Below are 18,102 nucleotides of genomic sequence, written 5' to 3' on the forward strand. Positions count from 1 at the left end.
TTGTATTTTTGACATAGACACCAGCAATACAGTATAATGTTTGTAGGAAGCAGGAAAAAACGTCATGATTTGCTCAAGTTTCATATTGCCATTGCTCATATCTGGAAAGGCAACCTGAGATTGCTCTCTTTCTCTGTGAGGCCAAGCACTACCAGAAGTCAAGATTGTGCTTCTTGGCAGCAGAATCTCTGGCAAGAGTTCCTCTAGAAATACCATCCTGGGTATAAAGAAATGTAGGCAAAAACAGTCAGTTGCACAAAGCAGTCAGTTGTACTACCAGCTACACTGTATGGTGGTCACAGTGATCGAAACACCACACTGGAGCAGTGTTCCGACAGTGACCACTCCAAAATGGTTTAAAGAAGAGATTCAACATAGCATTTGTCTGTGCCGTCCATACGTATTCCTCCTGGTAATCCCAACCGATGAGCCATTAAGAGAAGCTGATAAGAGAGCAGTGGAAGAACACATGGGTCTTTTCAGTGAGATGGTTTCGAGACATCCTGTTCACGTATGGTGATAGCCTACAATAAATAACAATTGAGCAGCAGATTGAAAGGGAGGGGGAAGCCCTCCAGTGGCTCCAGTGTGAGAACAAATATCATGTTCTTAGCAATATGCTCAAAGCGGAAAATACTCTGAAGTTGTAAAACGTCTGGAGAAGATAAAGGAGATGATGGAAAGAAACAGGTAAATAATAGCCACATTTCTCTAAATGGTTAGTTTCAATAAGGAACCCTATTGCCACATGTTCTTTGTCAATTAACTTGTCTCAAGTCTCAACAGCAGCAAGCATTTCAAAAACATTTTCTGTTTTGTGCCTACTTACCCAACCCTAAACTGTGTCATATGGCTTCCAGCACTTCATCTCTTGGCATCTGAACGCAGGACAGTACTGCTGGGAAAGACTAAAGCTTTGAAGAACTCCGCAGGAAAGTGCTGTTCACTGCAGAGAACCCACTAGAGGACATAAAGCAGAGAGCATTAAGCATGGAAAGAGAAGGGAAGGCTCTCAAGTTGCTCTTGAAACAGTGTGATCAAAGGCATCATGTGCTGAACTTAAATGGAATGATCTCCCTTAGACCACAGAGCTTCTGTGGAAGGTGGAGAGCATGGTGATAGGAAATGGGATTACAGTAGGTTTTACAAGACCTTGAAGAGGAGAGCAGCGATTGACAGAGGGAAACAGGATGTTGAAAGTGCAAGAGCAACGAAATATGATCAAAGAAAATGGTAAGACCAGTGCAGTGGTCCATTTGCAGTAGACCCACATGACTACTGTGGTCTTTGACCCCTTTCCTCTATTAGCTTAATTGACCTTTGTGACAGAGGTATCACACACATTCATAATTCAACCATTTGAAGAATTTATTTCTAAAACACTATATCCACCAATTTTTCACATTTGTGTTTTGTAATCAGAAATTATTGCTTATTTGTGTGTAAAATATTACTGTTCTCAGACTTGTAATTCATAGATATTAGATGTGTACGAAAATAAATGTATTTGCAAAATGCTATATATCCATTGTTTAGCTGAAATGGAATGTTCGTATCCTGTATATTTGACTGTGATATGTGGTTGTCTCTATCTTAAGATGAATTAATTTACTGTAAGTCGCTCTGGATACGAGCATATGCTATATGTTAAATGTAAATGTTTTACATACAGATTTCATATTACTGTATTGAATTGTCTATATATATATATATATATTGATGTCACATGTAATTATATTACATTTGACTGTGCAAAACCTAGCAGTAGTACTTGTGTCTCTGAGAGTGAGGCGGTTATATAGCACATAAAACATGATTATTTGTCTCTGAAATTAAACCAAGTACAAGACTTTAAACAAATACATGTCTGTCATTGAACAGCCCCTTGCCATGATTAGATAGTGAACAAAACACATTCTTTCATAATTTCTTTCATCAATAAAAGCAAATGTACCAACATTTCTGAAAATGTATATATAGCGTTTTGGAATTAAACTCTTCAGTTGTAGATGCCAAATTTCTCTCACATATCGCAAAGACCAACTTCTCTTTTAGGATGTCACTTAGGCCTACTTGATATAAGCCTAAACAGAGATATAACAAATACTAACACTATTTTTGTTCAGTCTCTTTCAATAAATAAATGGTACAGGGAACTTTTGTATCTCACCTTCCACCCTACACTCTTTTCACAGAACCTGCAATCCACCTCTCAGAACTCAGGATTGTTCTTCTGGGATGGAGAATGAGTGGGAAAAAGTTCAGCAGGCAACACCATCCTGGTAAGGGAGGAATTTCAGACTGAGCAAGTAACATCTGAGTGTTTAGAGGGGCAGGGTGCAGTGGCAGGGCAACAGCTCACTGTTGGACATACCAAGAAGATGGACAACCTCTGAGATCAACACTCCAAAGATGGAGAAACTGGAGAAAGCTCACAGTGTGTCTCTGTGTGCCTCAACCGCATGCATTCCTTCTGGTCGTTCCTGCTGGCGTCTGCTTCAAAGAAGTTGAAAGAAGAACCACGGAGGAACACATGGGTATGCTCAGTGAGACAGTCTGGAGACACACCATGGTGCTAGGAGACCATGCCATTGAGCAGCACAATGAAAGTGAAGGAGAGCCCCTACAATGGCTCATTAAGAAATGTGTTTTCAATAACATGAACAAAACCAGGTCACAGGGCTATTGGAGAAGAAGGAGGAATTGGTGGCAAAGAACAGAAGTTGCCACACCAGAAATTAGGATCTAGATGATGAAGAAAAAACGATATCTGTAACTGAATGGGAAGATCTAGTCGAGAAGATGGTCAAGATAACAACAGAGGAATCGCAGAGGAAGCATTGTCCCCCCCCCCCCCCCAGCAGTAACTTTGATTTAAAGAAAGAGAACCTTGGACCTTGCATGTTTTTATTATATATGCCTATTCAATAACTGCACTACTTTTACTGTGTGATAAGAAAGGCACACAATATGAGGGGCTTTACTCAACTCTGCTTTTATGTTTCAGTGAGTGGTGGCACCCCCTCTGAAGATGGAAGCTCAGTTTATAGTGCTGAAGCACACGCCAAGGCAAATATACTTATGACTAACAAAGTGAATAAATGGCTAGGTCAACTGAGTACAGATGTCAGTGTTATTGAGCCAACAAGGAAGACAAGGACAAACACAGGAAGCATAGACTTCCCTCTTCCCAGCAGTAAGTCTATTAAAATGACAAGCTTACTGATGAGTCTTGAATAATAACCACCACTCCTGCTTTAATTCTTCTTTTTGTACTAAGTTGATGGCTGATGATTACTTTTATTAGGAATTTATTTGTCTCATACATCATGTCAATATACAATTATTCACCTAGACATACTAGCAGCACATAATTTGCAAACATTACAAACATAGTACAAGAGCCACGTAACATTAGACTTAAAGTATTCACATAGACAGATAAACATACAGCACAGTACAACCACTACACAACAACAGCTAAATGTACCAGAAAGATATTGCAAAGCTATTTTTGTTTTACATAATATACAGATGCACTGCTATTATTATATATATTTTTTTAACCTTTATTTAACCAGGTAGGCAAGTTGAGAACACACAGGACACCGGATAAGACAGGAGAAATACTCCAGATATAACAGACTGACCCCCCCCCCCCCCCCCCCGACACATAAATTACTGCAGCATAAATACTGGAGGCTGAGACAGGAGGGGTCAGGAGACACTGTGGCCCCATCCGATGATACCCCCAGACAGGGCTAAACAGGCAGGATATAACCACACCCACTTTGCCAAAGCACAGCCCCACACCACTAGAGGTATATCTTCAACCACCAACTTACCATCCTGAGACAAGTCTGAGTATAGATCAACCACACGTTGGCGCTATAACGGGCCCATGTTTATATCTCAATCTTTTTGACTCAGAGTGATGAAATTGGCAAAAATGCTCTAGGAAATGTGTCTACCTACCCTGCAAAGTATAGGTTTTGTTTGGCCACATAATGGCGTTGTTAGACAGGACAAATCATTTACACAAGCTCATTGGCTCATACCGGCCATATCGTTTCAAGAGTCTTGGAAAATATTGTGTTTGAAGATGTGCTTAAATAGATGCTGTATGCCAAATTTGGTGCAGATTCTGTAGATAAATACGTTTTAAAGTAATCAATATCCTTAAACGGGCCACAATACATCAAAATAATATTATCTTGCATGATCAGTTTAATTTTGAGTTCTGATATTTGGCAAGCCTGGTAAACAGTACTGATGTAACTTGTTATAGGGAAATGTGTCACATTTTTCCTGGTGGCTGCACAATGGGCCCATATCTGAACCCTGGCATTGCTGCTTGCAGCTACTGTATATTTGATCCCTGTACTCTTCTAGCTAGCCTAGATACGACTACAAGATCTGGATTTGAGTGTCTTTGAAGTCTGGTTTAGGTCGTCCTGCCTCTTAAGATTTCATAGCAAGCTCGTGCTATCATGGCGCGAAATCCTGGAGAACCAATGATATTTTCCTTGGCGGGAACATACCAGCAGGAACGTCAAATACAGTTTTACTTTAGAGACTCTGTGGAAACGCTACAGCAGCAACAACGTAACCATAAGGTAGACTGACCGACGACTGTATAAATATATACAGTATTAGCAACTAATAAACATTTGACTTATTTCGAAATTACAGTAGGTTATAGCGGTAGCAGTGACTAGTATTCGTCCTCACTTAATTTAAACGTTGACGTAAATAAACAGTAGTTAGTTAGTCTAGTGTGTTCCTTAGATTTTTGGCTAGAATAACACACGTCCGGTACTGTTAATGGCCTCCACTGGGAGAAAACAGTCAAAGAAAACGAAGCATGCAGAAGACTCAACTGACTTAAAATCGTTTGATTTCGCTCTTGAGGACGAAAAGACAGGACTGAGTTGTTCAGAGGATGACATCCGAGAAGGTATCTAGCTAACTAACTAACGTTAGCTATGCAAAGGCAATTGGTTTTCTGACCCCATTTGGGAAGGCTAACAGTTAGCTATTTACCATATGTGGTATCTTATCACTTTCATCTCTGCCAATGTCCATAGATGAAACTCCTGTTGTTGACAAGATGGCCAAGAAAAGGTCATTTGAGGAGGATGATCTAAAAGTTGGAGTGGGGTAAGTTATAAAGTTAGCAAACATAAACTAAGCTTCCTACCAGCAACGGCCTCAATCGTCTAATTGAGCCTTCATCCTTGTAATTGTTTCTTGAATCTTGGCATTCCCTAGGAACGAGGTACAAACCATGTTGGAGAGATTTGGAGGCAAGTTTATCACAATGTGATTTATTTTAGCTAGACAATAGCTATATATTGAATACTCTAAAACAACTGTTGGTTAAGGTTGTCGTAACCAAAGGTAGGCTTATGCTATGTTCTTTAATACATGTTTGTCTCAAATTAGTATTTGTTTCATAGCTGATATAAGCAAAGCTATGCAAGCCAAGAGGAAACGTTTAGAGACCTTCACCAAGAGCTCACTGAAAGGCAGCAATCAGAAACTGGAGCAGCTGTGGAATACCCAGTATGCACAAAGGTAACAACACCTGCTGAGACCAGAGATTGTGTGAGGCATGTCAGCCCTCCTTCACCTCAGCAACACCTCCTGGCATTGAATATAGGCAGTGATTGGGAGTCCCATAGGGCGGCGCACAATTGGCCCAGCGTCATCCGGGTTTGGCCGGTGTAGGCCATCATTGTAAATAAGAATTTGTTCTTAACTGACTTGCCTAGTTAAATAAAAAAATATATAAAATGTACACACAGATGGCACCCAGTTTGTCATATACATTACGTGAAAAAATTCCTCAGAAAAATATTGTCTGCATTCTTTGTTTAGCTAGGTGTTTTCTTTATTCAGATGGAGCTGAAGAATACAAGGTACCAATCAGAAGTATACTTCTACCTGAAAGTTTTGCTTTGTTCTCGTTAAAATCGCCATGAACACTGCCAGTTGAATTTTTGTATCGTAGCTTGCTCTTTGTGTCAATGTTTTTGGATCATCTTTGAAACAATATGCATGCTCTCAAATCAAGCACCCAGACTCCAGAAACAACAACAAAACTAAGAATATAATTATGTTTGGGCGCATTGTCAATGACTACACATGGCAGGTAACATTTGATATCACTGTAGCCAAAATCCTATCCCAGACACCATTTTATTGCCATTAGTTTACACATTTATTAGCCTACATCTGATGTTTGCTTTGTTATTTGTCTTGGGTAACGGTGAAAACTTTGTCTACTGGGTGTTTTTGCAGGCAGAAGCTGACTCAGGAGTACTCACAGCAGGTGTCATCTGTGCTGCAGCAATGGGAGATTGATGCACAGAAATCCGAGGATCAGGAGGAAAAATTGAATGTCAGTGCTTTTCTGTATACTGACAATGCAACTTTTTCGGGACTCAGATACAGTATACAGCTGAAATGTAACATGATCTTTTCCTCTGTAGAACTTGTTTCGCCAGCAACAAAAACTGTTCCAGCAGGCTAGAGTGGTGCAAAGCCAGAAACTGAAAACCATCAAAGAGCTATACGAGCAGTTCATTAAGGCGAGTCCCAGATGACAGTTTCCTCATACAATGTTAGGCAGGTGCAAATGCTCCTAAAGACACTGATCCATAACTGGAATTCCATCATTACAAATGAGGAATTTGACACAACTTTTTCACAAGTGTTTTTGATTTGCACATCAGTATGGTACTTAATTTATAAATTGGCTGTTCTGTGGCATTCGCTAGATGACTTCTCCGTCAGGTTTGTTTTCTGTATTTACGGGTCATGCGACACATGCTACGGGAGTACCAATTTCAAAATTAAGCGTCAACTCGCTGCTGTTCTCCAACACACTATTGTACAAATCAAAACACCTGTCAAATTGAAGTGCAAAAAAAACGCTATTTGGAATGATTCAATTTCAACCCAGATCTTTCTATCAAGTTAATCAAAATAATTGAAACTCTTGGGTTTGTCATAATGTCTTTTTAAGAACATGGAGGAGATGGAGAAGAGTCATGAGACCTTCTTGCAGGGGGCACAGGTGGAGCTGAAGAAGGAGATGGCAGTGTTGCAGAAGAAAGTTATGATGGACACTGTGAGTTACGCAATGTCAATCGCTTCGACAGTTTAAAAAAAATTGTACACATGACAAAATGATGTTAAGTTCAGCTAATTGGCTTGGCTCAAAGCTAGCAAACGGTCAAAAATAACTTATTTTCACGTCAAGTAGCCTTCATGTCTGAGGGTTAATTAAAGTAAATTGAAACTGCTTATTAATTTATGATGGAAGTTATGTTGCGTCCAACTCCTACTCATTTCTGGCTACCACTGAGTTATGGCAAAAAGAATGTCGCCGAAGGAGATGGCTGCTGTTTTACGATCCCGTAACCAATTGTGCATGTTTTTTTCGCGTTATTTGTAACTTATTTTGTACAATAAGGATTTACTTCAGACAAGGTATCGAGAACGAAGGTCTGAGGACGAAGGTCTGGGTGCCTTGTAAGGATCCGTCGCCGAGAGGGTACCTTTTCCATCGGTCCTATTAGCCAACGTACAATCAATCGATAATAAAATAGACGAACTACGATCATGTATATCCTACCAATGGGACATTAAAAACTGTATTATCTTATATTTCACCGAATCATGGCTGAACAATGACATGAATAACATACAGCTGGCTGGTTTTAAGCTTTTTCGGCAGGATAGAACAGCGGCCTCTGGTAAGACATGGGGTGGCGGTCTATGTATATTTGCACAAAGTTTAGGTAGGGGAAGGGGGTATATTTGACCTCCATCATCTAGGAAGTGACAATGGTTAATCAAATTTCCCCATTTATGCCCATTGTTTTTGCTCAGTTTTGCAGGCCTGCTTATACAGCTGCAACTGTATATGCATTCGTAAATCATGACCTTTCTTGAGTTGGGCCCTGGGATGGTCCAACTGTTGAGAATCTGAGTCTATGGTTGTTGTGTGGGAAAGGGGTTGAGTGTGTATCCCACAACTGTTACGAGGGAGTAAAAGATGTTAGGGACAATATAGGATGATTCACAATAATTGTTTGCTAATATAATAATAGCTTGCCATAATGTAATTTTGGTAATGGCGAGACTGGTGAGAAGTAAAAATCCTTTACATAAATGGCCTACATTACTACAAATATTAATAGCTAATTATGGAAAATAAGAAACAGGATTTAATTTAATTTTAATGGCTATATATATAATACGAATACAGTTGAAGTCGGAGGTTTACATACACCATAGCCATGTACATTTAAACTCAGTTTTTCACAATTCCTGACATTTAATCCTTGTAAAAATTCCCTGTCTTAGGTCAGTTATGATCACCACTTTATTTTAAGAATGTGAAATGTCAGAATAATAGTAGAGAGAATTATTTATTTCAGCTTTTATTTCTTTCATCACATTCCCAGTGGGTCAGAACTTTACATGCACTCAATTAGTATTTGGTAGCATTGCCTTTAAATTGTTTAACTTGGGTCAGACGTTTCGGATAACCTTCTACAAGCTTCTCACAATAAGTTGGGTGAATTTTGACCCATTCCTCCTGACAGAGCTGGTGTAACTGAGTCAGGTTTGTAGGCCTCATTGCTTGCACACGCAGTTCTGCCCACAAATTTTCTATAGGATTGAGGTCAGGGCTTTGTGATGGCCACTCCAATACCTTGACTTTGTTGTCCTTAAGCCATTTTGCAACAACTTTGGAAGTATGCTTGGCGTCATTGTCCATTTGGAAGACCTATTTGCGACCAAGCTTTAACTTCCTGACTTGCTTCAATATATCCACACAATTGTCCTCCCTCATGATGCCACCTATTTTGTGAAGTGCACCAGTCCTTCATGCAGCAAAGCACCCCCACAACATGATGCTGCCACCCCTGTTCTTCACAGTTTGGATGGTGTTCTTCGCCTTGCAAGCCTCCCCTTTTTCCTCCAAACATAACGATGGTCATTATGGCCAAACGGTTCTATTTTTGTTTCATCAGACCAGAGGACATTTCTTCAAAAAGTACGATCTTTGTCCCCATGTGCAGTTGCAAACCGTAGTCTGGCTTTTTTTACAGCGGTTTTGGAGCAGTGGCTTCTTCCTTGCTGAGCGGCCTGTCAGGTTATGTCAATATAGGACTCGTTTTACTTTGGATATAGATACTTTTGTATCTGTTTCCTCCAGCATCTTCACAAGGTCCTTTGCTGTTGTTCTGGGATTGATTTGCACTTTTCGCATCAAGGTACGTTCATCTCTAGGAGACCAAACACGTCTCCTTCCTGAGCAGTATGACGGCTGTATGGTCCCATGGTGTTTATACTTGCGTACTATTGTTTGTATAGATGAACGTGGTACCTTCAGGCGTTTGGAAATTGCTCCCAAGGATGAACCAGGCTTGTGGAGGTCTACAATCTGAGGTCTTGGCTGATCTTCTTTGATTTTCCCATGATGTCAAGCAAAGAGGCACTGGGTTTGAAGGTAGGCCTTGAAATACATCCACAGGTACACCTCCAATTGACTCAAATGATGTCAATTAGCCTATCAGAAGCTTCTAAGCCATGACATCATTTTCTGGAATTTTCCAAGTTGTTTAAAGGCACAGACAACTTAGTGTATGTAACCTTCTGACCCACTGGAATTGTGATACAGTGAAGTATAAGTGAAATAATTTGTCTGTAAACAATTGTTGGAAAAATGACTTGTCATGAACAAAGTAGATGTCCTAACCGACTTGCCAAAACTATAGTTTGTTAACAAGAAATTTGTGGAATGGTTGAAAAACAAGTTTTAATGACTCCAACCTAAGTGTATGTAAACTTCTGACTTCAAATAAATATATATATATTTTTTAATGGCTATATATAAGACAAATCGAGGTGAGGGTGATGGAAATGTATTTGGCGGTTGATCTGCTTCTGTTCTGTGGGTGGCACTGTGTGCTCTTTTGGAAGGATGTGTCCCGGTCTCCGGGGCTATGGGGTCGGGGGTGGTCTGCCGGGCATTGGGATGACAACCCAACTTGGGATGGGGAGGGGTTTTAGCGGGTGGAATAGTGGGGACCAATTGGAGGTTTACTAAGTAGCAATGCAAATGTCATGGTACAGCTATATAGACATTCAATCATCATGTTACTTTTTAATTGTACGTTTACAAACATATTTTGATAAATAGAAATTAAACTTGTGTCTCTTTATGGTAAGTGGTGAAATAAGTATAGCCAGTTGTAATGGCTTAGCAGATACCGTAATTTCCGGACTATAAGCCGCTACTTTATTCCCACACTTTGAACCTTGCGGTTTATACAATGACGCGGCTAATTCATGGATTCTTCCCGCTTCCACAAGATTCATGCCGCCAGAAAACTGAGCACCGTCACATAATGTGACGTAAATCGAGCGTGCTCAAACTTCCCATCATTCTGATTACGGTAGTAATTTTGTCACCCTCATCATGGCAAAGACACGGAGAAATGCATATGATGCAGCTTTCAAGTTGAAGGCGATAAATCTGGCTGTTGGAAAAGGAAATAGAGCTGCTGCATGGGAGCTTGGCCTTAATAAGACGTTGGAAACAGCAGCGTGAGGAACTGACTCAGTGCAGAAAGACAACAAAAGCTTTCAGAGGGAAGAAAAGCAAATGGCCCAAAGTATTTGCAGCCACTCGACATCAGTGTAAATCGTGCATTTAAGGTGGCGCTCCTTGTTCAGTGGGAGGCTTGGATGACAAGGGGGGAGAAATCCTTCACTAAAACGGGCCGCAGGCGAAGAGCATCTTATGGTCAAGTCTGCCAGTGGGTCCTGACAGAGTGGAGCATTGTCAAAAAATCCACTATCATCAACGGGTTTCGAAAGGCTGGACTGCTGCGTGTTGAAGGGGCAGCATGAGCTCAGCGGGGTATTTGCCTCCGGATGAAAGTGACGAGAGCGACAATGAAAACGATCCAACATCGGATGAAGCAATTCTGAGGCTATTCAACTCCGACACCGAAAGAGATGACTTCAGTGGTTTCAGTGCACAGGAGGAGGAAGATAGTGACCAATGACTTTCTTGGTAGGCTAGTGTTTTAATTTTTGTTACAAGCCGTGTTTCGTTAAAGCCTATTTATTTTTGTTACAAGCCGTGTTTCGTTTAAAGGCTGTGTAAAGTTAATTTGTTTCAATGTACCGGTAGGCACCTGCGGCTTATAGACATATGCGGCTTATTTATGTACAAAATACATATTTTTTAATAATTCAGTGGGTGCGGTTTATATTCAGGTGTGCTTAATAGTCCAGCAATTACGGTAATAAGAAAAGATGATCAGTATTTACCTGGCTAAAAGAGAATGAGTGTAATATATTGTTTACAGGAAACTCATTCAGTCATTTTAGATGAAGTTTTGTGGAAAGAGGACTGGAGGGGGGAATATACACTGCTCAAAAAAATAAAGGGAACACTTAAACAACACAATGTAACTCCAAGTCTATCACACTTCTGTGAAATCAAACTGTTCACTTAGGAAGCAACACTGATTGACAATAAATTTCACATGCTATTGTGTAAATGGAATAGACAACAGGTGGAAATTATAGGCAATTAGCAAGACACCCCCAATAAAGGAGTGGTTCAGCAGGTGGGGACCACAGACCACTTCTCAGTTCCTATGCTTCCTGGCTGATGTTTTGGTCACTTTTGAATGCTGGCGGTGCTTTCACTCTAGTGGTAGCATGAGACGGAGTCTACAACCCACACAAGTGGCTCAGGTAGTGCAGCTCATCCAGGATGGAACATCAATGCGAGCTGTGGCAAGAAGGTTTGCTGTGTCTGTCAGCGTAGTGTCCAGAGCATGGAGGCGCTGCCAGGAGACAGGCCAGTACATCAGGAGACGTGGTGGAGGCCGTAGGAGGGCAACAACCCAGCAGCAGGACCGCTACCTCCGCCTTTGTGCAAGGAGGAGCAGGAGGAGCACTGCCAGAGCCCTGCAAAATGACCTCCAGCAGGCCACAAATGTGCATGTGTCTGCTCAAACAGTCAGAAACAGACTCCATGAGGGTGGTATGAGGGCCCGACGTCCACAGGTGGGGGTTGTGCAACACCGTGCAGGACGTTTTTCATTTGCCAGAGAACACCAAGATTGGCAAATTCGCCACTGGCGCCCTGTGCTCTTCACAGATGAAAGCAGGTTCACACTGAGCACATGTGACAGACGTGACAGTCTGGAGATGCCTTGGAGAACATTCTGCTGCCTGAAACATCCTCCAGCATGACCGGTTTGGCGGTGGGTCAGTCATGGTGTGGGGTGGCATTTCTTTGGGGGGCTGCACAGCCCTCCATGTGCTCGCCAGAGGTAGCCTGACTGCCATTAGGTACCGAGATGAGATCCTCAGACCCCTTGTGAGACCATATGCTGGTGCGGTTGGCCCTGGGTTCCTCCTAATGCAAGACAATGCTAGACCTCATGTGGCTGGAGTGTGTCAGCAGTTCCTGCAAGAGGAAGGCATTGATGCTATGGACTGGCCCGCCCGTTCCCCAGACCTGAATCCAATTGAGCACATCTGGGACCGCATGTCTCGCTCCATCCACCAACACCACGTTGCACCACAGACTGTCCAGGAGTTGGCGGGTGCTTTAGTCCAGGTCTGGGACGAGATCCCTCAGGAGACCATCCGCCACCTCATCAGGAGCATGCCCAGGCGTTGTAGGGAAGTCATACAGGCACGTGGAGGCCACACACACTACTGAGCCTCATTTTGACTTGTTTTAAGGACATTACATCAAAGTTGGATCAGCCTGTAGTGTGGTTTTCTACTTTAATTTTGAGTGTGACTCCAAATCCAGACCTCCATTGGTTGATAAATTTGATTTCCATTGATCATTTTTGTGTGATTTTTGTTGTCAGCACATTCAACTATGTAAAGAAAAAAGTATATAATAAGAATATTTCATTCATTCAGATCTAGGATGTGTTATTTTAGTGTTCCCTTTATTTTTTTGAGCAGTGTATTTCTCCCATGGGAAAAGAAATTCAAGAAGGGGTGATTATATTAATTAACAGTCATTTTGATCCAAATGTGCAAATTGTCCAAACAGATCATCAAGGTGGATGGATTATTTTAAATATGTTATTGGAAAATAAACAGATATGGCTTATTAACCTATACAGTCCAAATAATGATGATCCAAGCTTCTTTGAAAATATATATAAGAATTTATCAACTCTACAAGCCACACTAGACTCTATTATTATGGTGGGGGATAAGGTTTTACTGGTGTTTTGCGGTTACTATTTAATGAAGCTGCCAGTTGAGGACTTGAGGCGTCTGTTTCTCAAACTAGACACTCTAATGTACTTGTCCCTTTGCTCAGTTGTGCACCAGGGCCTCCCACTCCTCTTTCTATTCTGGTTAGGGCCAGTTTGCGCTTTTCTGTGAAGGGAGTAGTACAGTACACAACGTTGTACGAGATCTTCAGTTTCTTTGCAATTTCTCCCATGGAATAGGCTTCATTTCTCAGAACAAGAATAGACTGACGAGTTTCAGGAGAAAGTTATAACAGTAACATACCAACAAAACGTTTTTTTTTTTAAGACGAGCCTGCTGGCCTTACTGAGTTGATGGGAACATTAGACCGAGCTATTTAGGAGGGATATCCACACCTAGCAGGAAAAACAGATGTGATGTGCCGAGGGGGGGAGTAGTTCAAAGTATGGGTACAGGGGGTGGCTTTGGTCTAAAATGATTTTGTGAGCCTTGCGGAGAGCCCTGACCTTAAAGATCTCATCCAGGCCTGTCTGTTTGACTCCTAGTACCTTGCTTGCTGTGGTGATAATCCGTCTAAAGCATATTTCTATGGCTGACAGTGGGCATTGCCAAACCAACAAACAATACAAAAAGTTAAAATACTCTCAATTAAAGATTTGTAAAACAGTCAGTATAGTACAGTCTACATTAAAAGATCCCAGCTTTTTGAGAAAGTACAGTCTGTTGGCTCTTCTTGTAGATCAGGTCTGTACATTTACTCCATTGAAGCTTATTGTCCAAGAGGACACCCAGATATTTGTATTCCTCTACAATCTCTAAATTCTGACCTCTGATAGATGTTGCAGAGGTAGGTGGTGAACACTTCCTGAAGTCTATGCACATCTCTTTGGTCTTGTTGGTATTGAGGACCAAGTGTGATTCCTCACACCACTCTACAAAGTCATCTAGGAACGGGCCATGATGTTCCTCGTCATCATGCAACAGGCTGATCAAGGCAGTGTCATCAGCGAACTTAATAAGGTGTCTGTCAGAATGGGAACTAGTACAACTATTAGTGTACAAGATGTACAGGAGTGGGGACAAAACACATCCCTGAGGAGAGCCTGTGTTGGTATTGCGTATGTCTGACACGTGGGGACCTATTTTGACTCGCTGTGAGCGTTGGCTCAGGAAGTCCAACAGCCACAAAAAGTATTCGGCGCATGTGACAAATACCATTTTATTTAATTTTTTAATTTAAAAAAATCTGGACTGATTTCCCATCGGTTACTTGAGTGTTATAACCTATCTCTCTCTGTCCACAGCAACAGCAAGAGATGGCCACTGTCCGCAAGTCTCTTCAGTCTATGCTGTTCTAGAGGAAGTTTAAGCTGATGTTACCATGTCAATAGCCTCTACAGTCAAACCGCTAAGGGTTTTTACAATTTGAGAGTTCATGACAATTAGACACTGGAAATGAAAGACAGATTTTTGAAGGTTTTGAAGGTCTGAATTCTGTTTGTATATTTGCATGCTGTATTTATTCATTAACATGTTGCTTATTCGTATATTTATTTGCCAGGTGATCTGCTATTGTGTACTTACCTGTATGTTTATCTTCTGTTTGTTTCATAAGACAATTTGCTGTTAACAATACAATTTTGTTTTTATTAAAGCCATTATAAGTAGCAGTTATTTTTTATAATGGACTGAAGTATTTTCTGATTTGTCAAGGCAGACAACAATAACAAAACTTTGATCCACTCCTCTGTGTTTTTACATTTTTGCCTCTTGTTTTTTTCTCCAAACATTGATGTATTCTTTTTTTTTTTTTTTTACACAATGTTGGGGCTGTACAGTATGTTGGTTGTAATATAGTAGACTATCAATTCACCAGTACATCCCTGCAAATAGGTGGCAATAATGTACCAATAACTGAGCTGGGCATGTAAACAAACCCACAAGGAAGAAGACACTTCACTTATTGGATAGGTTTGCAGGGACTGTTATTAGGCAAAAATGGGTAAGATTTGTTGCTACCTTTTTTAGTGTGTCGTACTTTTGTTACGTTTCTCATGAAATCAATGTTTAGCCACTGATTAGTTTTCATCAGCCAATGTTTGCTCTGTGTTAGCATTTAAAGAGCTATGTAAGATGTTGTAAATGTACAATTTCCTATAAATACAGTTCAAATTATTTGGGTGTTTTTTGAGGTAAACCAGATGAACGTTTGCTATCCAGGGAATGTGTAAGACAGATGTTGCTGTATACTAGCTACTTCAATGACCTCTTCTGTCTCCTCGTATTGCATTGTTATTCAGGAAAATAACTTGCTGACCCGTGAAAGTGAACGCATACCAGACGATGCTATTATAGCTAGGCCTTTAGTAATATGCATTGACCAGACCTGACATTTGTATTTTGTCCTTTGAAGTTATGTCTGTATAGTTTGATCAATGTAATGAGTAAAGTATGACTACTATACTTTTATCTATCTCTCCTGCCTTGTTAAATCAAGATGGGTTCTTCTCCAATCTCTTTTCTGGCTTGTTTTGCACTAGGAAAATTAGGATACTGATCCTGTGGTTGGATGGAGCTGGGAAAAAAACTACAATTCTTTACAGACTTCTAGTTGGGGAGGTCGTCACCACTATAACCAGTGAGTGAAAATATTCAACTTATTCTCAGTGCTGAGTAACATACTCAAACTGATGCTCGTAACTTTGCATGCCAATACAATGGTATGTCTTGCAATATATATATTTGTCACTGAAATGGCTCAAGCTACTGGTCTGCCCCCCCCATACAAGGATCTGACATTCCAGGTGTGGGATCTTGGAGGGCAGACCAGTATTAGGTTGTAATATATTCCTGACTTCAATTTATTTATTGTAGCATATGTCTCACACAACTGAAGATGGCAACTGTCAGCGGTCAGTTTGTCAAGAGTCAACCAACAATTGTATTGGTTACACTGTTTCTTCTTGCATCTCTCTCTGTTTCAGGCCTTAGTGGCACTGCTACTACTCCAAAACCGATGCTGTTATCTACGTAGTTATCTGTTATCTGTTAGCTGTTATCTGTTAGCTGTTATCTACGTTTCCAAGTCTGAACTGGTGGCTATGCTTGAGATATCCCAATCTAATCATCCCCAGCTTACAATTGGCTCATTCATCCCCCCCTCCTCTTCCCTGTAACTATTCCCTAGGTTGTTGCTTTAAATGAGAATGTGTTCTCAGTCAACTTACCTGGTAAAATAACAAAATGAATTTGGCTTTAGGAGCTTGTATATGCTTACTGGTACCATGGCTCACACTTATCTTCTTATCCATTAGTCAAATTAATCAGGCTATAATACACAATGAATTGGTATATACAGTCTGAAATGAATGACTGCAAAATAGTGTAAATGTTACTTACAAGCTAGAATGTTGAATAAAATTATATTCGAACTTACTCTGCCGGATGTCTGTGCGGTTTGAGCTTAAGCCGCTTGAAATCTGCTTAATTGCAAAGAAACTCAGCAAAACAATAAACATCCTCTCACTGTCAACTGTGTTTATTTTCAGCAAACTTAACATGTAAATATTTGTATGAACATTACAAGATTCAACAAATGAGACATAAACTAAACAAGTTCCACAGACATGTGACCAACAGAAATGGAATAAGGTGTCCCTGAACAAAGGGGTGGTCAAAATCAAAAGTAACAGTATCTGATGGCCATTAAGTACTGCAGTGCATCTCCTCATGGACTGCACCGGATTTGCCAGTTCTTGCTGTGAGATGTTACCCCACTCTTCCACCAAGGCACCTGCAAGTTCCCGGACATTTCTGGGGGGAATGGCCCTAGCCCTCACCCTCGGATCCAACAGGTCCCAGATGTGCTCAATGGGATTGAGATCCGGGCTCTTCGCTGGCCATGGCAGAACACTGACATTCCTGTCTTGCAGGAAATCACGCACAGAAGGAGCAGTATGGCTGGTGGCATTGTCATGCTGGAGGGTCACGCCAGGTTGAGCCTGCAGGAAGGGTACCACATTAGGCGCATGTCTTCCCTGTAACGCACAGCGTTGAGATTGCCTGAAATGACAACAAGCTCAGTCCGATGATGCTGTGACAGCCTCGCCCCAGAACATGACGGACCCTCCACCTCCAAATCGATCCCACTCCAGAGTACAGGCCTCTGTGTATTGCTCATTCCTTCAACGATAAACGCAAATCCGACCATCACCCCTGGTGAGACAAAAACGCGACTCGTTAGTGAAGAGCACTTTTTGCCTGTCCCGTCTGGTCCAGCGATGGTGGGTTTGTGCCCATAGGCGACGTTGTTGCCGGTGATGTCTGGTTAGGACCTACCTTACAGCAGGCCTACAAGCCCTCAGTCCAGCCTCTCAGCTTATTGCGGACAGTCTGAGCACTGATGGAGGGATTGTGCGTTCCTGGTTTAACTCGGGCAGTTGTTGCCATCCTTTACCTGTCACTACCTCCTTTACCTGTCACATCCTTTACCTTACACTACCTGATGTAGTGATCTTGTGCAGGTTATATAAACTCTTTTTTTCAGAGTTTATATATTTTTTTTAGGTATAGAGTTTTGGATATGTGGTTGTCTGTCAGTTTTGTTTAGAGTCTAAAGGGACTCATTTTTGTTCCTAAGAAGTTGGGTTAATTGATATCAATATGTATTTATACCTTGAATGTTGTTAATGTAAAGAAAAAAATCAATAAATGACTATGTGTTTGCATGTGATAGTAGTTACATTAATGAGAATATAACCTGTTTTTTATTTGATATCGTCTCTTCAAAAACATTTGATTTATTTTAAATGC

The 18,102-nt window shown here is 41.0% G+C and overlaps 1 protein-coding gene across 2 annotated transcripts; it reads left to right on the top strand.

Annotated features, from left to right (window-relative positions):
* Positions 1 to 30: 30 nt before the first annotated feature.
* sycp3 (synaptonemal complex protein 3) lies at positions 31 to 18,037 on the top strand. 2 transcript variants are annotated; one of them, XM_029667805.2, is made up of 9 exons: positions 31 to 1,233; positions 2,196 to 3,196; positions 5,088 to 5,160; positions 5,272 to 5,306; positions 5,460 to 5,577; positions 6,304 to 6,403; positions 6,495 to 6,593; positions 7,031 to 7,135; positions 14,595 to 18,037. In XM_029667805.2, exons 2-9 carry the CDS (start codon positions 2,971 to 2,973, stop codon positions 14,646 to 14,648), a joined length of 810 nt encoding a protein of 269 aa, XP_029523665.1. In that variant the 5' UTR covers positions 31 to 1,233; positions 2,196 to 2,970; the 3' UTR covers positions 14,649 to 18,037. The 2 variants fall into 2 exon arrangements, with proteins under 2 accessions (XP_029523665.1, XP_029523666.1); XM_029667806.2 differs by lacking the exons at positions 31 to 1,233; positions 2,196 to 3,196 and adding an exon at positions 3,889 to 4,957.
* Positions 18,038 to 18,102: the final 65 nt, after the last annotated feature.

This window comes from Oncorhynchus nerka, linkage group LG9a (assembly GCF_034236695.1).
Source record: "Oncorhynchus nerka isolate Pitt River linkage group LG9a, Oner_Uvic_2.0, whole genome shotgun sequence".
NCBI classification, from domain to species: domain Eukaryota; kingdom Metazoa; phylum Chordata; class Actinopteri; order Salmoniformes; family Salmonidae; genus Oncorhynchus; species Oncorhynchus nerka.